This window comes from Spermophilus citellus (genome assembly GCF_964194105.1).
Source record: "Spermophilus citellus genome assembly, chromosome: X".
NCBI classification, from domain to species: domain Eukaryota; kingdom Metazoa; phylum Chordata; class Mammalia; order Rodentia; family Sciuridae; genus Spermophilus; species Spermophilus citellus.
Window position 1 is genome coordinate 126238808 of NC_138190.1, and position 27178 is coordinate 126265985.

The 27178-nt window shown below is 46.4% G+C and overlaps 1 protein-coding gene across 11 annotated transcripts in view; it reads left to right on the forward strand.

The window, feature by feature from the left end:
* The window catches only part of BCORL1 (BCL6 corepressor like 1), a 69096-nt gene that overhangs the window by 37041 nt on the left and 4877 nt on the right, over positions 1-27178 (forward strand). For all 11 annotated transcript variants that reach the window (XM_081276436.1, XM_081276432.1, XM_081276437.1 and 8 more), the window contains 8 exons: positions 745-825; positions 2762-3151; positions 7032-7255; positions 11841-12062; positions 14963-15129; positions 16434-16579; positions 24235-24312; positions 25389-25542. In XM_081276436.1, coding sequence (XP_081132562.1) covers positions 745-825; positions 2762-3151; positions 7032-7255; positions 11841-12062; positions 14963-15129; positions 16434-16579; positions 24235-24312; positions 25389-25542 — 1462 coding nt within the window. The remainder of the gene's footprint in view (positions 1-744; positions 826-2761; positions 3152-7031; positions 7256-11840; positions 12063-14962; positions 15130-16433; positions 16580-24234; positions 24313-25388; positions 25543-27178) is intronic.

Here is a 27178-nt window from a genome sequence, read left to right on the forward strand (position 1 = left end):
TGTTTTCTCTACCTTTGAGTATACTGGAAAACGCCCATTCTAAAAATATAAAGAAATCGCTAGCTCTCTAGCTACAAGGGTTTAGAGATATCCTAAACCTTCATTATCATTTATGGGCAAACAGGATGTTTGGGGTGGGGGGAGTATGTACTAGACCTGTGTGTTCTGCCATAGATGGTCCCTGGGTGCCCTCATCAGGGAGAGACTCCCAGGCTTGTCTGACCACAGCAGTCCCTGTTCATGGCCTTGCTCATCTGACATGACCTGCCTCTTCTAGATTGCTCTTATATAACAGTTTTCTTCTTTTGACCACCCCCTGCTCTTGTCTTCCCACCTCACTCAGTACTTTAAGGTTCATGGAGGTTGCCCTTCTCTGGGACTTCTTCCAGCTCAGTTATAACTCAGTGGAGGTACAGAGCCTTCAAGTCATAGGGACAGCTGGGTCTTCTACCTTCTGGTGTGCTATTGAACTGAATCGATTGTGTGCATTGCCTTTTTTGGTGTCAGCAAAAATGACACAACTCCCAGTTTTCAAAAACTACTGGGAAAAGCTCCTTCCCTAAAAGAGATAGGTATGTGATGACAGTATAAGGGGAGCTAGTGGGGATAGCCCTGGATAATCATAAGGTCAGTAAGAACCCCCACCTTGATTTTCCCACCTGAGCCTCTTGAGTGGGTTTTTTAGTTTTTAGATTCTGACTGTGATGTTTCTGCCTTCTGTCCCCAAACCACACATAATTCTAGGTTCCTTGGAAAAGAAAGCAAAGAGCAGTTTCCGTGACTTCATCCCAGTGGTTCTGAGCACACGAACACGCAGTCAGTCTGGTGAGTGAGACCAAGGTTGTGGTCCGTCTTGGCATCTTCTATGAACAGAGAGGTAGACATGTGGTTGAGTGATTTTTGCCATTGACCCAGGTGGAAAGTTGGGAATTTGCTTCACTGGGCTAAAATGCAGATACAAGAGAGCCCTGGGTGGGGTCTAGGAGTGTTGCCCATGGTTTTAGGACTATTTGCTTAGGTTTTCAGAGCAGTGATGACATCTATTATTGGGAGCTGATAAGAGGAAAGGCCTGTGCCACTCAGAAAAGCTAGTTTACTCAGCTTTGGCATCTCATGATTATTGGGGCCCATCTCAGGTACAGACATAACCTTTGGACCTGGGTCTTATTGGCTGATGTGACAGGCATCATCAGAATTGAAAAGGCCATTGAGTTGTCAAGGCCTTCAGATTCACTTTTGACATCCTGAATTTATGTTGGTCAATCCCCAGGGCCTAAAAAAAAAAAAGAGTCCTTTCCAGCCTGTGTTCTCTTTTGCCTGCTCCATGTTGGTACACAGGACTAGAGATGGTTGCCCTGCTTCACCCAGATTTCCATGCAAATTGGATGGAATGGGAAAGCAGGGCACACTGTAAACTCAATGATCTGACATTCTATTAAACAGCACCTCAGCACATGGCGAGCACGGTGGTAATTGGGGCTCATAATGATGGCCTGGAGGTCTCACAAAATCCTGAAGTATCCTCTGAATCATCAGAGAGCGATTACATTACTGCCAGTCCCATTTTCATGTTAAACACATTGTAGTGTATTTGATTCTTTGAAAATTGGTGATCCCTGTGTGATCTCTGTGGTGATGCTGTATTAACCAGAATATTAGATTAACCAGAACACTTCGTTCCCTGCCTGGTCCATATAATGGAAGGTTTACTGGAGAGCTGTTACTTTAAGTGGTCTGACCCACTTGAAACTTGGGTCAAGGGCAGCTCTGTTCCCCTAGAACCATTTCTTTCTGCTACTGACCTCACTGGGGTCCTGGGATTGTCAAGTTAACAGCTGGGCCTTGGGAGAAAGATGGTAGTGTCTCACAGCGGCTTCCCAGGAAGGTGTCAGATCTCCTGTAGTGTGAAACCAAGCCAATTTAAGATTGTACTTTTGTTGTTAGCAGAGGTACAGGAAAGAGTGAGTAGAGAAAATGGCCTCTTGGCAAGGTGGCCCAAAAGGAGCAGAAAGGTGCCATCCATCCTGGGGTGGCTGTGAATGGAGGGGGAAGTGCCTGCCCAGCGGTGAGGAACAGCTGCAGCTGGGTGGGGGGAGGGGCGGGGAGACAGCTCCACCCCTGAACTCTTGGCAGCTTGGTAGGAGGTGGGGTCAGTTTAAGGGAAGACAGCCTGCTGCAATACATTTGGGCCTGACTGAGCCAGGGCCTGTTACAGGAAAGGGACTCCTTGCTTTGCTTTTTTCTGAGACTTTTTTGTGATGGTCTGCTTGTCCAGGGTGGCTCTGTCAGTGAGACAGGTGGGGCCACAGAGTGAGCAGGGGCTCCTCCTTCACCCTCCACTCAGCCCCTGTTTCCCAGTCAGCTGGAGCCTGTAGCTCTCTCTTGCTCTTTGCACAATGCTTGGCACCTTGTAAGCAGGAAGCAAGAGTTTGTGAAGTCGGTTCAAGTGACACAGCACTGTGGATGAATAAAGCTGTGTGTTTTTAATACTTGATAGTTGTATGATACTCTGGGCTCTGTAAAACACCAGTGAAAGATTTCATTCGATCCCCAGAACAGCCCTGTGAGGTCAGCAAAGAGAGAATATTATTCCCTTTTTATAGAGGAACCAGAAGGAACTTTCCCAAAGTATTTAACTAATAAATGGCAGACCTGAACTTGAACCCAGACCTTCAAACTCCAAGTGCAGGGCACTCTTGTCAACATCATTCTTAGTCCTCTGAAGAGATACCTGACTGTCCTCTGTACATCCCATCCACAGGAAGCATCTGTAGCTCCTTTGCTGGTATGGCAGACAATGACATGGGAAGCCAGGAAGTCTTCCCCACAGAAGAAGAGGAGGAGGTGGCCCCCACCCCAGCTAAGCGTCGAAAGGTGAGAAAGACTCAGCGGGACACCCAGTATCGCAGCCATCATGCTCAGGACAAGACTCTGCTGAGCCAGGGCCGCAGGCACCTGTGGCGAGCCCGAGAGATGCCCTGGAGGACAGAGGCCGCCCGGCAAATGTGGGACACCAATGAGGAGGAGGAAGAAGATGAGGAGGAGGGGCTGGTGAAGAGGAAGAAACGGAGACGGCAGAAGAGCCGAAAATATCAGACTGGGGAGTACCTGACCGAGCAAGAAGAAGAGCAGCAGCGGAAAGGGAGAGCAGGTAAGGCTGGCTGGGGGACTACTGTCCCAGCAGCAAGGTTGGTTTCTGAGAACCCTGGGGCATCGCCATGTTCCCACCTCTGTCTGCTCTACACCAGCCCAAGGCCTTGGTACCTATAGAAACCTGGTGCTATGATCTCAGCTGCCAGAGAGGGTCACTCATCTCCAGCCCCAAGAGGTTGAGATTGAATAAGTTCTGACTGACCTACAGGTGAGCTGAGGACATGAAGGCCTAAGCCCTCTGGTTTCCCATAGTTAGCTGAACCTGTGGGCCAGACCACTGTGACATCCTTGGCATGGGCCAACACCATACCAGTGAGTCCTCTGGTTGGCTTAGGGGAGTGGTGTCTGAGGAAGACAGGTTTTCTCTCCTGGAATCTTGGGATCAAGAAAAAAGAGGGCATTGACCATCTTTCCTGAGATACCTCCAGCCCCTAAACTAAACAAAAGTACAGTGGTTCCCTCAGAGGAACAGAAGAACGTCAAGTAGAAATGGGTATAACTTTGCTTTCTCAGTTAAAACCACAAAGATTATTCAGAAGTGAAGATTTGAGGTGACCCAAGGTGGCATCTTTTTTTTGTTGGACATTAGTTGGAAAAGTAGGTAGTCCAAAGAGAAAAACAAGTGTTTTTTTGGCCATGCCAGATGCTAAAAAATATGACCATGAAGGCACAGACTGGCACAAGAAGCTAATATCAGAATGCTCCACTAAATACTATTCAAGCCCATTCCTGTGGTGGATTTTCTTTCTTTCTTTCTTTCTTTTTGGACTGGGGATAGAACCCAGGGGTGCTTTACCTCTGAGCCTGAGCCACATCCCCAATCTTTTTTTTTTTTTTTTGAGACATGTTGCTAAATTTCTCAGACTGGCCTTGAACTTGTAATCTTCCTGCCTCAACATCCTGAAGTAGCTGGGATTACAAGCACACACTGCATGCCTGGCCGTGTAGTGGGTTTTTAATTGAGAAAAAGGTAGATCTCTGTGTTTGATTAAAACATTTCTGTCTCCCCCTTATATTCTCTGACCTCTACCCTTGAAACAACAATTGATTGTCTCCTATGATGTATTCATTCTGAGCTGCTGGTAAACACCTGCAGCTCCCTTATTAGCTAAAAATGGAATGACCTCATATCAAGTGGGTAGTAGATTCTGGGTTTGCAATAATGCAAAGAAAGCTTAGCCTCATTTCTGACTCTATTTAAGTGGACATATATATGATACCTATCCTTGTGCTCAAGAGAGTAATTGAGCTAATTTTCAACTGTATGAGTGAGTGGGGGCAATTTTCCCTTTCTTTTTCCAGAACCATAATGGATTGGTCATGAATGAGTTGTCAAATCATTGGCCTGCGCCAATTATGTTAGGATGAAGAGGAGCTTTGTTGCACCTGATCTTCTCTAATGAGGGGTGGTTTCCTAGCTTGGAAGCTTCCTATGGAGCTGTCAGCTCTTGGAACTAGAACAACCTTCAAGGTTGCCTGGTCCAGTTTACTACCCAGTGCAGAGAGAGCTCTCTGTAGCATTGAACAAGAAGTAACATGGGAGAATACCAGTGATCAGGGCATCCTGCTTGATTTGGGGGCAGCTCCAGTTGTGGAAAATAGGTCATTATCCCTCCATGGATGTATCTAAGTGTTTTGTGTTGAGGCAGCTGGCTTTGGCATATGGTCTGGTTAACTGCCTCCAGATTTAATGATGGCATTTTCATGCAAGAATTGTCTGACATACATGTCTCTCCTCAGGAAATTCTAGTCCCTCCTACTATTACCTGTCTTTCAGATCAATGTCAGACAAGCAGGTCACCCTCCTCCTTTCTGAGCCTTGTGACCTTTCCTTTTATCCTGGGCTTGGCTGTCTCCCTTCTTTACCTGTGGAGAGGGTAGGAAGAGTCATTCTCCTCACACACCTGTTACCTCTACTCTGTTCCTTTATGTACTCTTATAAAGCCCTTGTTCCTCTGCAATTGAATAAACTCCAGAGCCTTCCATGCCCTGGGTAAATGGGGAGGGGGCTGCTTCTTTTTTTGTGGCATTAAATGCTCTAATATGGCTCTTCATGCTTCCTGAGGTCCTCACAAGGCACCATTCTGTTCCTTCCTCTTTTGCCTCAGTCCAAACGTGTTGCATCAAAAGCCCTGGTCTAGATGTTCTGGCTGGAAGTGCCATTAGAGACCATCCAGCATAGAAATTCTTGGACAGTGGGCTAGGGCTAGTTGGGGAAAAGAGGTGGCTTTAGGAGTTGTACATAAGTTACAGACAGTTTGCCATATTGGAACCATGACTCTCATATCTGGGTTTGCCCATGGCAATGTCACACATGAGAGTCCACGTGGCTGGACTTGGATCTCAATGCCTTCATTTCAGGATGTAGAGAAACTGAGGTTATAGTTAATTCCCTTCAAAGACATATTGATCATTTGCCATGTGCTAGGCAAAAAACCAATACTTGTGTTCAGTCCCATGGGGGAGATAAAGAACACACAGGCATGGCCCTACTAAGGAGTTTGCATTTAAATAAGATAGTAATCGTGCCTTACTTTTTATAACACTTTGTAAAGGAGTTTGCATGTATGATCTCACTTAATTCTCCTACCACTACTGGGATGTGGATTATATTCTCCCCATTTATAGGTATGGAAACAGGCTCACAGAGCTTCTGGATTGGTTCTGTCCAGTCACAGATGTTAACAGATGTTAACAACACTGATGTTAAGAGATGAGAGCAAATACGATCTCTCGCCCCTACACATGGAGTTTAGGGCAAACCCTAAGGTTGAGGCTCTTGCTAATGGAGTTCCCAGCAGGCCTTTTTGAAATTAGAATGTACTTTGTTCAGTGGGCCGTGGTTAGAAATAGAGATATGGCCTCGTGTGTTTCAGTGACACCAGTGACTTGATTTCCAACCAAGGAAGGTGGCAGTTTTCTTCCATTGCCCACCAGCTAAGTAGGCCCATGACGCCTTCTAGTCCTGGGGAGTTTCTGTTGCTTTAATCTTTGTGTCCTCAGAGAGTGACAAACAAGACAGTTAGCTGGATAGACCATAAAGGCAGCCTTCTATGTGTAGCCCCCACCTTACTATACTGATACTTCAGTGGAGCCACTAAATTTGTATTTTTGCAGTACTGGGTATTGAACCCAGGGGTGCTCTACCACTGAGGTACATCCCCAGCCCCCGCCTCTTTTTTTGGTACCAGGGATTGAATGCAGGGGCACTCAACTAGATTCCCAGCCCTTTTTAACATTTTAATTTGAGACAGGGTCTCACTAAATTGCTTAGGGCCTTGCTAAGTTTCAGAGCCTGGCTTTGAACTTGTGATCCTCCTGCCTCAGCCTCCCCAGCAGCTGGGATTACAGGCATGTGCCACTGCACCCAGCTTTCCCAGTCCTTTTTATTCTTTGAGACAGGATCTTCTTAATTTGCCAACGCTGGCCTCAAACTTGTGATCCTCCTGCCTTAGCCTCCCAAGTAGCTGGGATCACAGGTGTTTGCCAACACACCTGAATAGATTTGTTTTTATATTGGAGATCAAGACAAAGAGGACAGAGAGAAAGTTGAAAAGAAATTCTGATTTGTTCTGGGCTAGGGAAAATTCTTTAAAATCACCCTCATCTTGGGAATAGCCAGATGAGCTGCCACCCTGCTGGCAGGGCTGGGATCTGTCTCTTGCTTGTGGAGGAGGGACTTTGGTGTTGAACTATACTGTCCATTTGAGAAGCACTGAGTGGAATAGTCAGCACTGCATAATATACCAAGAACTAATAGTTACACAACTTTGCACAGTGATTCGAATCCCCAAAGTCCTCTGATTCATCTTAGAGGATGGCGTTGCTTTTTAGTGTTGCATTTCTCTGATATCTATTCTTTCCTGTTTCTTGCCCAGATTCAAAGAATCGTAAGCAGAAGACTCCCTCCCAAAATTCGGAGCATCGTCTCAGGAACAGGAACCTTCTCTTGCCCAGCAAAGCCCAGGGGATCTCAGATTCACCAAATGGTTTCCTCCCAAATAACCTGGAGGAGCCAGCCTGCCTTGACAATTCAGAAAAGCCATCAGGAAAACGAAAGTGCAAGACCAAGCACATGGCAAACGTCTCAGAAGAGTCAAAGGTGTGTGGCCACCAGGGGAACAGGGCAGGGGACAGGAGTATGTGTGTGGCAGGGGAGCTTTCCACCAAACTCCTCCAGCAGGAATCTTCTTGGGGAGGGCAGGGAGGGAGTGGATGGGAATGATCAAATTAACCCATGTTTATTAAAGAGTTCTAAATTAGTTCTAGAAGGGTTGGGGTGGACTTGAAGAATGGGAACTAAAGTTATAGCCAACTATAGAGTTGGGCCCACCATGACTTTTCCTCTACAATCCTTGGATCTCCTTTGAGTTAAGGAAGAGTTAAAGAATATGGCAGGATGTTAGCCTGAATAGCTTGTTAACATCCAATCAAGAAGCTTTTGTCTGGGCTTAACTCACTGGAAACCAATCATGGAGCTTTCTGAGTCAATCAAGGTAGAAAACAACTTGTAGAAGCAAGGGTTTTGATGTCCAGACAAAGGTTGCTTGAGGGTGGAGCTGAAGGAATTCTATTTGGGTCCAAGTTATAGCTGCCTCCCCCCACCCCCATTCCTTTGACTAAGTGAGTGGGCACTCACCAATCAGCCAGGCACCCCCATTCAAAATTGACATCTCTTTTGGATCTGATGCTCACTGCATTGGTATTGGGTTCTACCCTGTATCCTTAGAAAAAAAAATATTAGTCCTCATCCTGGGCGAGTTTTGCATTTGAAGAAAGTGAAGGTCTAAGGTAAAGTTTGTACCCATAATAAGTATTTGTCATTGACAATCAAAAAACCCAAACAGGCTATAATGGGCTCGCTTTGGTGGTTGTGATTCTTACTGCTCTCTCCAGCTCCTGAGCAGGGATCCCTGAATAGCACTGTCAAAGAGTGGGTGCTTATCTCCCCCTCCTTTCTGCTCCCCCCTCTCCGGAACCCTGTTCCAGCTCAGACAAGGTACTCGAGTCTATTTGCTCATCTTTAAAAATGGAGTTGATACTTCATGCCCTTTCTGTCTCACAAGGGTGCTTGGGGGAACAAAGGAGGCAATGTCTGTGACAGGCTTTGATAACGGTAGAGTACTCTCTGAGGGTTGGTCTGCATCCTTGTGCTTCAGGCAGAGGCACGAATGAGGAGACAGAGGCATGGTGTGGCATCCGTTTCCTCTCACCCCCAGAGTGGTAGAAAGACAGAGAGGGGCTTAAGGGAAGAGCAAGGAATCCCCGGTCTGTGCTAAATGCTTCATTCATGTTATTGCTCTTAATTCTGCTTCATTCATGTTATTGCTCTTAATTCCTGTGGTGGATCTTGGAGACTTAGGTACTTATATTATCTTCATTTTATAGTGAGGAAACTGAGGGAAGGTGAGGGATTCATTTCATGGTCACTTAGTGGTCCAGAGGGCCAGAGTTGGGACTTGGAGCAGGCCTGTCTACCTCTGCAGCCCCAGTGGTTCCATGTGCCTCACAGACTCTGAATGGGTGGCTTCTATCTGTATCCTGGAGACACAGGGGGAGGGGGCTAGCAGGCAGGAAACACTGCAGCCCTGAGCAGCTCTGGCAAAAGGTGGGCGTCCCAGTCTCTTGCTTCCCCCTCCCCTTCCCCTGTTCTGCCCCAGACACTCAGATGGCCCAGTCCCACACAAAGGTAACCAGCCGCACACTCTGATGCTTCTGTCTGGTTGTTCTGCCTGGCAGTGTGTCTGTTGAAATGTTCTCCTGGAGAGGGTTTTGTCCCTCCTCAGGGCCTCCCTTTCTCCCTCCCGCCTTTCTTTTTCTCCCAGTCCCCACCACCTGCTCTGGTTGCCCCCATGGCATGGGCTTTGTAGTGGAAAGCAAGGCGGGGGAGGGAGGGGGACGCTTCTGCAGCACTAAAGCGGGGCATTGGCCAAGGGCTTCTTCCCACAAGGGCTCTGAGCCAGGGGGAAGTGGAGAGGGGGAGGGGTCCCCCTACTTGTTCTTGCTCCTCCCTCTTTCAGGCAGCCTCCCTCCTGCTCTCTGGCAGCTCTGGCCCCCAGAAAGAGAGTCACCCTTTGGCTTCTGGCTTGGCTTAGTGAAAACCTGGTACTTTACCCAGCATCCTCCAGTCCTGCCGTTAAATGCCCCATTCTCCTGGCAATAAAGCAACATTATACCCTCATAGTTGGTGTCTTCCTGCTAGGGATTGTACCTCTGCCCTTTTGGGATGAAGACTAGGCTTCTCGTGATCTTGGGATTTACCAGAGGAAATAAATGCCCTGACCCCTCATCTTCTCTCTGCTACTTCTCCTTTTCTGACTTTGTCTTCCTAGGTTTGGCCACCCAAGGCTCTATACATGGCTCACACAATACCTATCTGTTGGACTCAGGGATAACCCTGAGTTCTGAGTCCAGTGCTTTAAGAAACTAAATAGAAGGTGACAGTATAAACTCTGCCCCCAAGGAGCTTAAGACCTAGCCTGGTAGCTTATTGCAGAGGCTGAGGCAGGAGGATCTCTTAAGCCTAGGAGTTAGAGGCTAGCTTTGGCAACATGGTAAAACCCTGTCTCAAAAAAGTTTTTTTTTTTTTTTAAATCTTAGCAGAGGAAATCAAGACTTACCCATAAAATGCTAAAAACAATGACACCAACCAGTCATGGTGGTGCACACCTGTAATCCCAGGAAATTGGGATGCTGTAGCAGGAGGATTGCAAGTTTGAGACCAGCCTTAGCAATTTAACAAGACCCTCAGTAATTTAGTGAAACCCTATCTGAAAAATTTAAAAAAATATATAAAAGGCTGGGGATGGAGCACCCTGGGTTCAATCCACAGAAACCCCACCACCACCAGCAAAAAACATAAAACATTGGAAAGAAATAAGAAAGTGAGACATCAGACATCAGAGTCTGTGATTCTTTCTCTGCTCCAGATGTGCAGAGAAAGAAGGAGTGGGATCAGAGGTGTTGTAGAATAGTGTAGAGTATATAGGATTTAAGTGAAATCTTAATGCTCTGAGGGATTTGGATAAGTATATATATTAACTCTATTGTGGTGTAACTAATCACTCTAAAATGTAGTGGATTAATACAACAATAAGCATATATTGTCTCATACAGTCTCTGGGGCTTAGGAGATTAAGGGGCAGCTTAACTGGGTCTGGATTGGGGTCTCATGAGGTTGCAGTCAAGGTGTCAGCCAGGGCTATATTCATTTGAAGGCTTGACTTGGACCAGAAGATCTGCTTTTGGGGTAGCTGGCTCACATGGTTGGCAATTTGATTATGGTTGTTGACAGGAGGCCTCCCTTCCATGCTCCATGGGTCTCCCCAAAAGGCTGTTTGAATATTCTCATGATATGGGGCAGCTGGCTTTCTCCACACAGTGAGTGATCCAAAAGAAAACAAGGCAGAAGCCACAATGTCTTTCAGGACCTGGCCTTGGAAGTGATACATGGTCCTTTCTGCAGTCTCCCACTGGTTATATAGGTCAGCCCTATCCATTGGAGGAGGAGGTTACACAAAATAATGAATGTCACGGGGTGGGGAGGATCCTCAAGAGCCATTTTGGAGGGTAGCTGCCACAGTCTTCCCTCTGGCTTTCAATGATTCACATCACTCCCAAGTATATTTACCCTTCCCAAGTCTTATCCAACTATGGCATCAACTCCCAAGTTTAAAATCACACCATCTAACCTAGGTCCAGACAGAAGAGGCTCTTACATCTTATTGCCTAAGTATATAGCTCCTCGAGTTCCTTCTGCTCTAAAGACCCCCTGAATTAAAGAAACAAGTTACTTGCCCCCATAAACCAATGTTCCTACCAGTATGCCATGGTAGGAACATGCATGTGAACTTGCATAGACATTTCAGTTCAAAATAGCGGTGGCAGAGGGGAGGCACCCAGGTGCCTCTTGTGAGGACAGGACTCTACTAACATTTTGTAAATTCCTTCCCTGTTCATTGCGGTGCAGCCTTGGTAGTAGTTCATTATCTCACAGACCCTGCAAGGGCGAAAGGCTCAGAGGGGTTGGACCAGGCCGCAGGTGTTACAGGTAGTGGGTAGCAGAGGCAAGCTTTAAACTCAGCACTGTCCTGTTTCCAAGCCTCAGCTTGGTCCCGCACCTCAGGTGGGCCTGAATATGATCTGGGGGCTAGGTGTGGTGAAAGATGGGAAAAGCCCGTGAGGTGGGAAGTTGGGGGGAGATTTTTGCAATAAGAGTAAAAGCATTAAGAAGTGTGACTATTTAAATGACAGCTGTCTCCGCTTCGCTTTGCCCTCTTTACTTATAGACATGGCTCATGCAGACCACGTGAGGGGACATTGAGGCAGGTAACAAAGGCCTGCAGAGTGCTTGAGAGAAGCTGGGATGCCCTGTACCCCCACTTTCCCAAACCCTTTATCATTCCATGGCTTATGGGGCTGAAGATTTGATTCTCTTCACTCCCCAACCCATGGTGGGAGTGCACAGGAAGCCATGGTGATCTAACAAATGCTCCACATGGCTAGTGTGACCTGCTCAACCTCTAGCCTCAAAGTTGGCAGTGGTCTTATGGCCACTTGGGGTACTTTCAGCAAAGCACCACGTGAAACACTGATGAGGTGAGATGGCCTTGGCAGCCAAGTGGCATGGCCATGATGGATGAGATTGGTTGCCTGACCTGACCCAGGGCTGCACCTCTGCTTTCCAGGGTAAAGGTCGTTGGAGCCAACAGAAGACTCGATCTCCCAAATCTCCCACCCCAGTGAAGCCCACTGAACCATGTACACCCTCTAAGTCCCGAAGTGCCGGCCCAGAGGAGGCCTCAGAGTCACCAACAACTCGGCAGATCCCCCCAGAGGCACGGCGGCTCATTGTGAACAAAAATGCTGGTGAGACCCTCCTGCAGCGGGCAGCACGTCTCGGCTATAAGGTGAGCCAGCTCCCCTGTGGCCACACATGACACTGGCCTGGGCCTCTGTTGAGGGAGTGTCTTGTCACTGGCTCCTCTTCAGCTTGAGTCCCAGCTGGCCTCCCTCTACTGCCCACATAGCCTGTGGGACTGCCTTGCCCCTTGTCTGATCTCAGTGTGTGGGAATGCACGCTTATTTGAATGCCCGTTTGGGATAAATGCAATTGAAATGGTAATACAATATCACCCACTGCATTCCTAGGCCAGGATGGGGATTTTGGGATTTTCACTTCGCCTTGAATTTCCCTCTGTGGTAGCTCCCACCCTCAGAGAGGACCAGGGGTGGTTATTGCTCACTCTTCATCTCCTCTGCACCTTCCCCTAATTTTGGCTTCTGGTAGAAGGGTCAGGAGCATGCTTGAGGGGCAGAGTTGAGCTAACCTCACCTTGTACTACTTCCCCATACACTGGAAAGTAGGCAGGAAAGGCAGCTGGCATTTATTGAACACCCCTTTTGTCATGTTAATAAGAGTTTTGATTATAGTAAGCCTATGGAGATAGACTTTATCATTCCTCATTTTACAGATGAGAAGATCGAAGCTTAGCAATGTTAAATGATGTATTTAAGATCACTTAATACTGTGAATATATATGTCAAAATTCAAACTAAGATCTTTTGATTTCCAAGTGCCAGGGTAGGGTTAGAAGACTGCTTCATTGTCACACATTTCTGTCATTTTCCACTTTTTCTTGATACAAACTCTCTTCACCATGTATTTATTTTTTTAAAATATTTATTTATTTATTTTTAGTTTTCGGTGGACACAACATCTTTTTTTTTTTTAAAGAGAGAGTGAGAGAGGAGAGAGAGAGAGAGAGAGAGAGAGAGAGAGAGAGAATTTTTAATATTTATTCTTTAGTTCTCGGCGGACACAACATCTTTTGTTGGTATGTGGTGCTGAGGATCGAACCCGGGCCGCACGCATGCCAGGCGAGCGCGCTACCGCTTGAGCCACATCCCCAGCCCCTCACCATGTATTTTTGCCCTGATGATTTCCTCAGAATTTTCTCCTAGCAGTAGAGTTGCTGAATTACATAGCATGCCTTTTTTTTTTTTTTTTTTTTGGTACTGGGGATTTAACCCAGGGGCACTTAACCACTGAGCCATGTTCCCAGCCCTTTATTTATTTATTTACATATTTATTTGGTACTGGGATTGAATCCAGGGACATTTAACCACTGAGCCACGTCCTCTCGTGTTTTTATTTTTTCATTTAGAGATAAGATCTCACTTCATTGCTTAGGGCCTTGCAAAATTGCTGAAACTTGCTCTGAACTTGCAATCCTCCTGCCTCAGCCTCCCTAATCACTGGGATTTCAGGCATGTACCAACATGACCAAATAGCATGCCTTCTTTTCAAGTTTCTATTCCTTTCAAGACTGCCACTCCCAGCCAGGCTGGTCAGCACAGGAGAGCTGAGTTGTTATGACTTGATAGTGTCTCCTTCCCATGGCCATCTTTTTTTTTTTTTTGGTACTGGGGATTGAACCCAAGGACACTTTATCACTGAGTATATAACCAGTCCTTTTTCTTTTTTTTATATGAAGACAGGTCTTGCTAAGTTGCTAAGGCTGGCTTTGAACTTGGAATCCTTCTGCCTCAGCAGAAGTTGCCAAGGTTAGCCTGGAATTTGGAATCTTCCTGCCCCAGCCTCCCAAAATGCTGGGGTTTCGGGTATGGTAGCTCACATCTGGCCCTCAAAGTTATTTTCTTGTGTGTGTGTGTGTGTGAGGCAAAACCAGTAAACAGGCCTTCACTGCAGAAGCAGAGGTCAGGGCAGCCTGTCAGGATTAGAAGGAAAGGAATGGTCTGGAAGCGAACATCTGTATGGTAAGGATGGCAGGAGGCCAGTTTCTGAAGACAGGTGGCAGCACCCCCCCTCCCCCGCCAATACAGGCACACGCACATTCACTCTGGCCAGCTAGCCTCTGAGGTATCAGGCAGAAGGGCTAAGATTCCCATCTCCTAGTGCCCCAAAGAGGGCTGATGGCAAGTACCTTGTTCTGAAAGTCAGTCAGTCAGTATCTACTGAGCCCATTACCCAAGGCCTCATCTATCCCAGCTAGGGTGCTTCAAGTTACTGGAGTTCCCCTCTGGTCCTATCTGCTCAGCCCAAGGAAGTTAACCATTAAGGTATAGATGAATGACTGAATTATGCTTGGAAAAATCCTGACTTGAGGGAAGGGCTGGAACTGGCAGAAACATTGTTCCTGCTGAGCCCAGCATCCAAGGATGGTACTTAAAACAATTCTTCCTTCCCAGTTCTTGAATCACCACCAAAAGCTGTGCTCACTACCATGTCTCATCATTTCCCTGGACTGGAGCTGGCTCACAAAGCTCAGGGAGTCCAGGTCTCGGAGTATGAGCTCTGCGTGGGCAGGGGAGCCCCTCTGAGGACCTTACCCCAGTGACAACTACCTAGATGAGTGCTATTTATCATAAGAAAATGCCTCTCTACTGCCAAGGAAATGGCCCAGAGCTGGGGTCTTGGTGACTGGTGGCTCAGGACTGACTTCTCTTTTTTTGGTATTAGGGATTGAATCCAGGGACACTTTACCACTGAGCTACACCCCAAACTCTTTTTATTTTTAATTTTGAGACAGGATCTCACTAAGTTGCTTAGAGCCTCATTCAATTGCTGAGTGAGGCCCTAAGCATAGGCTAACCTTGAACTTGTGATCCTCCTGCCTCAGCCTCCCAAATCACTGGGATTACAGGCATGAACCACCATGCCTGGCTAGAACTGACTTCTTTGAAGAAAGATTTTGAGACATATTGGGGGGGGGGGCTTCAAGTCTAACTGGTATGATTCTGAGAATTTGACCTCTCTTTGTTCATGGAGCTATCCCTATCCCCACAGGACGTTGTTCTGTATTGCCTCCAGAAGGACAGTGAGGATGTCAATCACCGTGATAATGCTGGCTACACAGCCCTGCATGAGGCCTGTTCCCGGGGCTGGACTGACATCCTGAACATCCTGCTGGAGCATGGTGCCAATGTGAATTGTAGTGCACAGGATGGTACAAGGCAAGAAAGTTTCTCCTTCTCTGAGGCCCAGCCCCATCTCCAGCTTAGCCCCTCCATGAAAAGAACTTGCCCCAGCCTGGACATTTGTAGCACACCAAGCAGCGAGTTGCAGAGAGCCCTTTCCAGGAAGCCTTTTGGAAAATTTTTTGTAGACTGAAGAGGGAACCAGTTTAGAGCAGGATGAATTCCTGGATGGCCAGTCCACTCTGTTTACTAAGGGGAGGCTAAGATTTTCCAAGGTTCATCCCATCTCATGCAGTTTTTACCAAGAAGATCACTAAGCCTTCCTTCATTTCATCCTGGTGGGGCCCTGTCTCAGGAAGAATCTGGGGCCTTAGGAACTAATGGGAGGCTGACCTTAGATTAAGATTCTAGATTTGATTTTTCTAATTTGATTTTTTTCTGTGGTTCTGGGAATTGAATGCCAGAGTCTGTACCACTGACCCACACCCCCAGTCCTCCATTTTAATTTTTTAAAAATATTTTTTAGTTGTAGATGGACATAATATCTTTATTTTTATTTATTTATTTATTTTTATGTGGTGCTGAGAATAGAACCCAGGGCCTCATGTGTGCGAGGCAAGCACTTTACCACTGAGCTACAACCCAGCCCTTAAATTTTATTTTGAGACAGGGCCTTGCTAAGTTGCCTAGGCTGGCCTCAAACTTGCAATCCTCCTACCTCAGCCTCCCAAGTTGCTGGGATTACAAGTGTACACCACCAAGCCTGACTATAATTTGCTTCCTACCCACTTTAAAAAAATACATACTTGCTACATCTTAGAGAAACTTACATTCTCCTCTGTTCTACCAGAGGACCTACTTCCTAGGTAAAATAAACCTGAGCTGCATGACAAGCAGGGGGATCCAGACCAAAAGTTGCAGCCTCCATTTGGCCACTGGCTGGTGTGTGGAGCTGCTCTGCCCGTCCCTGCTCTTGGGCGGTCACCTGGGTTCTTCAGGTCTTAACCCCTGTATCTGTTTTAATTTTAACCTTTGTCAGGGACCCATTCTCTTCTGAGCTACTAGTGGCACTTCATTGTGCCCTAGGGACTATCCCAAGATGTGAGGGTGGGGGGCTGAGGTAAAGAGAGTAAGGGGAGGGAAGAGAAAGAAGCACAGAGAAAGAAGGAGGTATGGGGGGGTTGCAGGTCAGAGGTGGTCCCCCTCCCTGGAGCTTAGTCACGTTCCACTGGAGTTATCCTAGGGCCATCTCATTTTTTTCTCTGATGAAGTAGCCTGAAGTTTAAAGCTCATAGTTCCCACTTGGACCCTGTTTTCCTCACCCCATATCACCTCCACAGGCCAGTTCATGATGCAGTGGTCAATGACAACTTGGAAACCATGTGGCTCTTGCTGTCCTATGGGGCTGATCCCACATTGGCCACCTACTCGGGTCAGACAGCCATGAAGCTGGCCAGCAGCGACACCATGAAACGTTTTCTGAGTGGTAAGTGTGGCCGAGATTTGCAGCCAGTATCCTCTGACCTCTGACTCCTGAACCTGTCAGGGGATCTTTTTCATCCTCCTCCATCCCAAACAGCTACCTATGTGGAGCACCTTCCTACTTCACATGTTTTTGTCAGCTTCTTAGAAATCCCTAGCTACTTTAAAATAAAAAGCCACTTGCTGTATGTGTCCACATTTCAACCTCTTTAGGATCCTGGAAGCCCATGGGGGGACCCATTTCACTAGGTATCTGGTGTAGACCTCTTTGAGGGACAGCAGCTCTGCTAGTAGATCTGGTTTGGGGCAAAATGTGTTGATCTTTGCTGTGAATGGGATATCAGTGGCAAAGAAGTGATGCTTAGCATGTTGCTATTGTTTTTGCAATTTCTCTTTGTGATCAAAGTGAAACCCCTGGGACCCTCCCTGAAGCTTTATTCCTCACAGCTCTTACCAGTGGTTACTGTGATGTAATCCCCCTTCTCTTCATTTCATCTCTTCCACCCTCACCTGTCCCTTCTGGAAAAGTGACTTGTGTCCAGGCCCATGGTAAGGACCACAAGCCACCGTGCACTTACTTTCTCCATAGTGGGTAGCAGCTGTTAGTCTGCAGGTAGATAGCTTTACTGAGTTGGGCAGGGGGAAGAGGGGAAAGGTGGAACCTAGCTTATATATGTTCAGTAGGAGTCTCATTAGATTTGATGTTGTAATACAGAACCCCACCTCTTAGTGACATCATAGCTTTGACACTTGGCTGTTACTTCAGACTGCCTGAGTAACAGTGCTGCTGAAAATTTTATCTCTGAACCTGGTTAGAGACTTCAGTGTTTGCAGTAGAAACTCTTGGACCAGGAACCAACTAACCTAAGACCTCTCACCCCTCTCTTACCTGGACTTTGGATCTACTTATTCCCGAACCCCGGCCCCAAACCCTACCTGCCAGAGATACAATTCTGGGTTCCCAATCATGGCCTATTTGTCTATTAAACAGAGGTTAACTCAGTGAACCTGAGCTGAAGTTTCTGATGAAAGGAAAAACAGGTGGGGTGCACTGCCTTCAGACTGGTGGAAGCTGGGGATTAAAGCAAGGGTGATGGAAGACTGCTGATGGAGATTTTGACTTCTGCCTAGCCCCCTCTCCCAGTTAACTGGCCTGAACCTTGGAATCTAGGCCTCAGTCCTCCCAGCCTGACTGAACCTCAGCCCGGGAGGCAAGAGGGCTGCCTTTTCCATTTTTAGTCCCCCTAGCTCTGGCTCCTCAAACCTCTGTTCTTAAGGGATAGAGCAACTTCTGGATTTCCATTCAGCCATTTGTCCTGGGTCAGTGATAACCATCATTCCCTTTAGTCACTAGGGATGTGCTCTTTGTGGCCCCCTCTTACATGCATTCTCTCTCAGATATACATGTGTTATCTGTACTCCACTGGATTCCCAGGAAAATGGGGCACAGATGAACATCCTGAACATCTCAATATGATAAAGGCAGTGTGAAACTCTTTCATAAACTGGCCAATGCAGGGGCCTCTCCAGGCTAGAAATCTCCCTGAGGGTCTCAGGACTCTTTGGGTCTAAGTAAAGCTATCTCTGACCACCTTAGAAAGCAGAGGAACTCTTTTTTTCTAAACCCCCCCAAAGAGTTTGAATGTTGAGATCATTTTAAATACTTTTTAGGTACTTAAAAAAATTAGAAATAAACACCTTTCCCACTCATTTTTTGCTGTACTGGAGCTTGAACCTAGGGCCTTGAACCCAGGGCTGGGCAAGTACTCTACCCACTGAGCTATATCCCCAACCCTTCTTTCCCCCTCTTCCTCTTACTGTCAACTCATACCAACTCCTAATCAGTCTTTTGGCATCTCCTTAAACTAACTCAAATGCCCGTTCATGTTGCAAAATCCAGAGAAGAATTTTGTTTTTTTGCTGGGGGAACAGTACCAGGGATTTAACCCTGAGGTGTTTTCACAGAGCTACATCCTCCACCCTTTTTAATTTGAGGCAGGATCTCTCTAAGTGGCTGAGGCTGGCCTTGAACTTGTGATCCTCCTGCATCAGCCTCCCAGGCCTGAGATTACAAGCATGGGTCACCATGCCTGACTGGGAAGTCTTTTCTTAAAACTGGTACTTCTACCCTATTCAGGCTGAGCACCTTCTTTCAAATGTTAACAACATTTCTCAATTCATAGGCATGAGGTGGCTTAATAATGGAGGTCAGGAGCTATGCAGGTTTAGAGATTAGGTCACCACTTCTCCATGCAAAGATGGAGCTCTATTAGCCTGTTAGGAAAAGTTCTAGCAAGTCAGGTTAGGACCTCAGCCCCAGGGAGGCAAGCACTGGCAGGAGTCAGCAGGCTTCCCCGAGGAAGGGTGGGGGAACTTGGCCCCAAAGGCTATTTGGTAGAGAGAAGGTGAAAGGACAATACTCAGTGGCTTTTTTAAAATATCAGGTGAAATTCACCTAATGTGACCTTTTAAAGTGAATAATTCAGTAGCATTTAGGACATTCATGATGTTGTGCAGCCAACATCAGGGGCTCTTTCAATGCTTTGATCTGAGTATTTTTCGCTTTCTTTTTTCATCTCTGGACTCCTCCCAACCAGTTCTCCAGAAACCACTGGAGTAACTGGATAGTGACTGCGGGAAGCAGTAGGTTGGAGGTTACGGAAGCATTCCTTCCCTGCCCCCCCCCACCTGGATACATTTTCATGGACTTCGTTGTTGTTGTTTTCACCTTGCCTATCTGGCTGAGGTATTTTTGAGGTATTTTAGAAACTATTTTGTTTTGGGGGATTTTTTTTTTCTTTTCATTCCAAGTGTTTGCCTGACCAGACTTTATAGATTATCATCATTCTCCTCCTTGCAATGGAGGTCTCAATGGACAAAAATGAAGGTGAATCCCTGTAGGGCACAAAGGGCTCTATTTTCTGCTAGTGGTCAAGGGGGCCCGAGCATCAGGGTCATGCCTCCTGTACAGCTTCCCTTGCTTTGTGCAAGGACCCTGTTCTGAAAGACTTGTCTGTGACTTAAATCTTCTATGTGTGCAGCAGAATGTCACTATTTACAGGCATCCTGTAATGAATCCTTTCATAAAGCAGAAGATGCTGGTAATTCATCTGGGTTGTAAATGTGGATTTTCTTATATTGGGTTGATTTGAGGTGAGGCTCATTTTCTGTGAGATCATGAAGGACCAAATGGCACTCCCTCCCTGTCCCATTCATATATTGAGCACCTATTAGATTTTGGGTGCTGTGCTGGGTACTAGAAGCCAGACAGTAAACACTATCTACCTAATTTTTGGGCTTGGAGTATCAAGCTTTCCAAACCCCCCAAGAGGCCTTTGGAAGGCTTCCCCCATGAACCAAATTACAGGCAGGCCTGTGACTGATTTACCTTTGACCCTTTGAAGAAAAGAGTAATATCCAAGCGAGCAGAAGGAAAACAGACATGTTTTTTTCCTCCTCTGTGAGAAGGAACGTTGGAGTCAGAGAGAGTTGCCACAGCTTGGTCAGGGCACCCAAGGCAGTGCCAGGACTGCTCTTCCTTCCACTGATGGAAGGGTTAGCAATTTACCACTTGAGGTCACTGAATCACAGGGTTTTGTTTTTCTTTCTAGAGACCTCTGCCGTATGACCCCATGTTGAAGACGGCTTGCTTTTTGTTTTTTCAATCCTTTCATGTCCCTCAGCTGGTGACTTAGCTGGTAGAGAAGGGGAGGGGTTTATGGAACCCTAGGAAACAGAGAAACTCTGCAGGCTGCTGCTCACATGGAGGTGAGAGGGTCTACTCTTGGAATGAAGCTCTGAGGGTGCTTTAAAAAAAAAGCACATCGGGCTGGGGATGTGGCTCAAGCGGTAGCGCGCTCGCCTGGCATGCGCGCGGCCCGGGTTCGATCCTCAGCACCACATACAAACAAAGATGTTGTGTCCGCCGAGAGCTAAAAAAAAATAAATATTAAAAATTCTCTCTCTCTCTCTCTCTCTCTCTCTCTCCTCTCTCACTCTCTCTTTAAAAAAAAAAAGGACATCGAGGTAAAACTCCTTGTAATGTGAAATTAATGATTTAAGTGAACAATCCAGTAGTATTTACTGCATTTAATATATTTTGCCACCACTACCTCTATCTAGTTCCAAAACATTTTTGTTACCCCCAAATGAAGCCCTGTACCCATGAAGTAGTTGCTTTCATTTCCCCTTCCTACCCACCCCTAGCAACCATTAATCTGCTCTCTGTCTCTACAGATTTACCTTTTCTAGAAATTTTGTTATGAATGGAATCATACAATCGGGGGCTTCCATGTCTGGGTTCTTTCTTGAGTACACTGATTTCAAGGTCTCTTCGTGTGTTAGCATGTCTCAGTCCTTTATTCTTTTTATGCTGAGTAATGTTTCACTGCGTGTATATATTCCATTGTGCTTTTCCCTTTATCTACTGGTGGACTTTTCGGCAGTGTACACCTTATTTTTTTTGGTACTAGGGATTGAACCCAGGGGCATTTAAACACTGAGCCACATCCCCAGCCCTTTTTTGTATTTTATTTACAGACAGGGTCTCAGTGAGTTGCTTAGGGCCTTGTTAAGTTTCTGAGGCTGGCTTTGAACTTGTGATCCTCCTGCTTCAACCTTCCGAGCCACTGGGATTATAAGTGTGCACCACCGTGCCCTGCTAGTGTGCACCTTTTTTTTTTAACTATTGTCAACAGTGCTGCTATGATCATGCAGATACAAGTATGTGTTTTACTATCCATTTTCCATATTTTTTGATTATATACATAGGAGAGGGGGACTGCTGGGCCCAGGGAACTTTTTCAAGGAAAGGATAAGAGGAAAGGACTAAGTTGTGCTTTGCAGTAGGAATAGGGAGGATCAAGGAAAAGGAAGTTCACTTCATTCTGATTGTATGTGAACATCTATGGAACGCGTATTGAAGCTGCACCTTTGAGCAGGTCCTGGAGCTCCTCCTGTGTGCCACTCATAGGCCTGTTCCATCTTTGCTTGGGCCAGTTAACTTTTGTCTGTCTCAGAAGGGCAGGTTCACCTGCACAAGACAAAGATTTGCAGGCAGTGCAGAGAATTAGAGGAATGTGCCGGGGGCTCTGAAGACAGTCCCTAGAGAGGAGCCCCAGGAATGTGGTGAGCTTGGGCTGCTCTGATGGAATCCTTGTGTGACCTCTTGTGGGAGGAGGGGGCAACCAGCAGGAGTACATCTGTTTTGGCATGCTGGTTGAGCAAGCACTTTATAGTCTCACCTTATAGTGATTCCCCCCATATTAAGCTCTTATGTGCCAGGAACTGGGCTTAGGTACAGTTTGGGTAATAATGAACAAGACCAATAGACACCCTGTCTTTTTGAGACTTACATTCTCATTCCTTTATCTTCCATGACACCAAGCACAGGGCTAGGCCCAGAGTAGACTCCTACCTACCTGACAGATGCTTCTGGAAGAAACTGCTTCCAATTCTCAAGTGACACAGAGTAAAGAGCACAGAAGCTGACAGTGCAACCTCCAAGTTTTTTTCCTGAAACACCAAAGATCTAATGTTCATGATTGAAGGTTTCCCACTCTGGTTGCTCAACCACTGCTTTGAAAGTTTCTCTCTGGATGCCCTCCTACTGGAGGAACCCCTTTGTTTCTTAGAAGATGCCTAAAAATGGGTAGCAGTTAATAGGATGCTAAGATGACCCAGAAGAAAGGTGCATCTGGTGGTGGAGGTGCTTTCTATGGGGGGAAATGAGTTCCATTCCTTTAAGAATGGTTGCCAACTTCCTCCTGAGATTTGGTTTGCAGGTGACGCCCTCACCTCACCTGTGCCCTTTGGACTCTCTCCTGCCCTGTTGCCCCGGTGTTGCTTGAGGGCTGGTGGCAACTACATATAGCTAAATCAGCTTGCCAGTTGTATTGGTTGCCATATTGATAACTGCGGGGCCATGCATCCACAGATGGCACAGTTGAATTTGTCATAAAAGCTGTGGGCCTGCTTTTTGTTCAGGTGGAACCAAGAGGTGAAACAATTCCACTAGTTGGTGCCTAACCAGGAAACAAGGAGGCTACTAAGAGTGACCTGCATCTGTCTTTAGAGCCTGGAAACAAAAGTGGTTTTAAAAGTTTTTATTGTGGTAAAATACACATAACATAACATTTACTGTTTTAGTCATTTTAAAGTATAAAATCGAATGACAGTAAACACACTCATGATGTTGTACAATCATCACCACTATCTAGTTTCAGAAAATTTTCATTATTCCAAAGGGAAACCCCATCCCCATTAGCAGTCACTGCCCATCTGCCCCTTTCCCCAGCCCCTGGCAACCACCAAACTGCTTTCTATCTCTATGGATTTGCCTATCCTGAACATGTCATATAAGCAGAATCTTATAAATGTGGCCTTTGTGACTGACTTCTTTTACTTATTATCATGTTTTCAAGGTTCATCCAGGTCATAGCATGTATGGATTTTTTTTGTTGTTCCTGTATGAGTTTTCTTTTCTTTTATTTCATGTAGCACCCATCAATACTTATTCCTTTTATGGCTAAATACTGTTCCATTGTATGAATATACTCCATTTTGTTTATCCATCCAGTGGATGGCCATTTGAGCTGCTTCCAAACCTTTTTTTTCTTTCTTTCCTTTCCTTTTTTTTGGTATTGGGGATTGAACCCCTCAAACTTGGAATCCTCCTCTCTCAGCTTCCCATCCACCTTTTTCTATTATGAGTAGAGCTCTTGTGAACATTTGTGGATAAGTTTTTGTTTGAATACCTGTTTTTTTTTTTTTTTTTGTGTGTGTGTGTGTGTGTGTGTGTTGCCGGGGATTAGACCCAGGGCCTTGTGCATGCAAAGCAAGCACTCTGCCAACTGAGCTATATCCCCAGCCTGAACACCTGTTTGTAATTCTTTTCGGTGTATATACTTATGAGTGGAAGCAAAAGGTGTTTTTGAGGATAAATATCGTCTTTTCTCCCATGTATTTCAAAGACAAAAACAGAAGGAATTATGCTCATCTTACTTTTTTATTATTTTTGGAGCTGGCTATGGAACGCAGGGCCTCTCACATGCTAAGCATACGCTTTACTACTGAGCTCTACCCACAGCCACTTACTTTAAAGTGGAGACATCCTGATTGGATATGTTAACATTGGAACCAGCAGGGAAGGAAAATCCTGGGATTGCTGTAGGATTCTGCCTGCAGAGCAATAACCTATACCATTTGAAGCAGGGGTCCCAAAACTACATGCCTTCAGGCTGATGTGTAAAAAAGAGGGAAGAGGCTGGGTGGGGACTGGAGCCCGCACATGTCGCAGCTCCCTCCAGCCAACTGTTGACATGCAGGAATGTGGATGCAGTGTTGCCAGATCCTCTCAATTTTTTTCCACAAAAATTAGAAATCCATATTTTTAATGGAAATTCCCAGTTTTAAGGTGTTAGGGGTTGCATTTTAAATACTAGGCCAAATCTCAGGTGGTCAGTGGGTTAGATTGGAGTCCTGGCTGCTGGTTTGCAATCTCTGACTGGGAACAAGAAGCAGATCGCTGTCTGGTCACTCCTGCCTCTCTTGTGATCCTTCCTTCCTTCCCATTTCCCCAACCCCATATTCATGGACATTCCTCGAGTTGCCTTCTCCAGCCTGTTCTCCTTGTCTCATGGCCTTCTCTTCTTTCATCAGATCACCTCTCAGATCTTCAGGGCCGGGCAGAAGGTGATCCTGGTGTATCCTGGGATTTTTACAGCAGTTCTGTGTTGGGTAAGCTTTAGGTGGAAAGAATTCTACCCTCATCTATGGATCAGAGACGTGGGACTTGGTTTGGGTTTCACTGATTCTTTTCAAAGATGGGAATTGCCATATGGAGGTCCTTCCTCACCTGTTAGTAGCTTACAGTCCATTTCAATCCAGACCATAATCCCTCCACCACTAGACCATGACCTCATTTGCCGGAATGAGAAGATGTGAAACTCATCTGGACAAAGCCATCCTTCCTTGGCCCTCTACTACTCCCCACCCTGAGTACTTTAAAAATTCTCTCTTCCAAGGTCTCTTTCTCCTCCCTTGCTTTGTCTTAACTCTCCCAGAAGCCACCCCCCACCCCTTGTGAGCCTCAACACTTTTTTTGGTATTACTCAACAGGGACCCAAATCCTCATCTGGCAGCTATCATTCCCTCCCTCCCCTCCCCTGATGATGCACTCTAGTTTTTGAGATAGCTGCTGTCTTCTGAGCCTTAGCCTTCTGGCTCAAGCTTTCCTCTCTTGGAAGATCAGCACATCTTTGTGGTGGTCATTTAGCATTTGCCTATTGGGCCAGGGGCTGAAGATTAAGGGAACTGACTATCTCTAAGCTTGAGAGAAGCTGGGCAGGAGAAGATTGGGATGGAATTCAATCAGCCACACCCAAACATGTGGCTGGAAAGGGAACCATCTGAGCCCCCAGGCTTTAGGGATCAGGCAGTAAAGCAGCTTGGGAAAGCTGCAGCCAGAGAAGAGCAGGTGTTTTTAGCCTGCCCTTGACTGTGGATAGCATCTTCAGGCCTCAATCTCCAACAGCTGGGCAGCTCATCCTTCACATCACCTTGCCTTTTCCAATCAGCAGGTGGAGGAATATAATGAATCTCTGCCACAAAATACTTTTTTGGGGGAATAGAACTTTCACGTGGTCTCCCAAGAATGTGAGCCATGGGTTCAATAAACCTTGATCCCAGCCAGGGACCTGTGGCCTTGTCATTTATCTCCTAATCATCCCCTTTATGCCTCTTTGACTGGCTTTTTTTTGTCTTTGGTTTCGTATGTATAGCCAAGTTCTAATTCCCATGTACTCTCCATACAGAGCAAAAAGATGGATTTGCCTGTGACCTCCTGCATAATCCTCCTGGGAGTGCTGATCAAGAAGGAGATGATTTGGAAGAGGATGATTTCATGTTTGAGCTCTCAGACAAGCCTCTTCTCCCTTGCTACAACCTCCAAGTGTCAGTGTCCCGCGGGTAAGTGTCTGAGAGATCTGTAGGGACCAAGTGCCAGGATCCTGGCAACCTCTAGCCTGCCTCTCAGGGAAGGTGGAACTCTCCAGAAGGAGATGAGGACCTGGCAAATGAGCAGTGGAGTGTAGGCAAGATAACATGTGACAAGTGCCCACGTGTACCTCTAGCCCATGTTGAACATAACTTTTATTCAAACTGGAGTACGTGGACCTCTCAGTCTATAGTAGGTCCATTAACCGTGTGAATCTCCAGAACCCCAAATCTGGATTTACTCCCTGAAGCCTTTGGATACTGTTCTGTGTATAAGAGATAATCTGTAGGACTGATGAACTATTAGAATCCCTGGAACATTCTTGTGGTTTCTGGGGACAGCCAGACAGAATATTTGCAATTGAGATTCTTGGAAAAGCAGGGACATATGGTTGCCATAGCTGTGGAGCCACTAGGGTCTTTAAGCAATCCACAGCTTGGTTTCCCATAGCCTTAATGTGGGCAAGGTGATGGCATCAATGCTGCCAGCTCAGATGACTGTGTGTCTGATAATAGAGTACCCATGTTCTGAGACTGTAGCATACCTGACAAAATTGACTCTTTATTTGATGATTCAGAAGGGAGCTCAACCTGCAGGGCTGTGGTTCTCCTTGGGCTTCCCAGCATATCAGTGTGTGAAAGTGCTGGTTGGGAGAATGGGAATGTGGGATCCATTGCCCTTGTGTTCCTAGCCTGCATCATGAAGTAGTCTCCGATTACCTTGGCAAACAATTTTAAGGATAATTTTCCTTGATATCTGTTTTTCAAATATCAGACCCATTTTTTTTTGAGACAGGGTCTCACAAAGTTGCCAAGGCCTGTCTCAAACTTGTGATCTTCTTGCCTGAGCCTCCCAAGTAGCTGGGATTACAGGCGTGCACCACCTTGCCCAGATCAATCAGACCCTATTTGAAAAAAAAAAAAAAAAAAAACAGCAAACTAGTGTGACATGAACAGGTCAGGGAGCCGGATGGATGATGGGTTAGAAATGTGTGAAGTAAGCTTCTCCATTTATGAGGCTCACTAGACCCTGGTTTCTTTGCATCCCTTCCCCCATGGCCTGATAAGAATAAAAATAGCCTATATGATGGCACTAGTAGGGATCAGGTTTCAGGGGCTTTTGGTCCTTATTCTTCTGAGCAGAAGCTGATCCCTGAGGGTGGGGCGGGGCCTCTGGGATATAGTATTGCACAGTGAATTAATTCCTCCAGAGTGTTCAGCACCTCCTTCTCTGAAACAGGATCTTGGACGGTAGGCAGTAAAAGGACCAGGGTAGTCTGCTTTAGGGGTGGACAGAAAATGGGCAATCGAGGGCTGCATGCCACTGCGTGAGCTACTCTGAGAGCTAGGCAGCAGGCGTGTTGTCAGCTGAGAGCTGGCTGTGGGCAAGGCTGCCTTCCTGACGTGACATCCCCCTGTGCTTGTTCTAAAACTGCCCTTCCCCCATAGCTGTAGCACAACATGGAAAGTTCAAGTCTTTAAAAAGTCAGGGGAAGGGGCTGCCATGGCACACACCTGTAATCCCAGCTGCCCATGAGGGCTGAGGCAGGAAGATCACAAGTTTGAGACCCGCCTCAGCAACTTGGTGGAACTCTGTCTCAAAATAAAA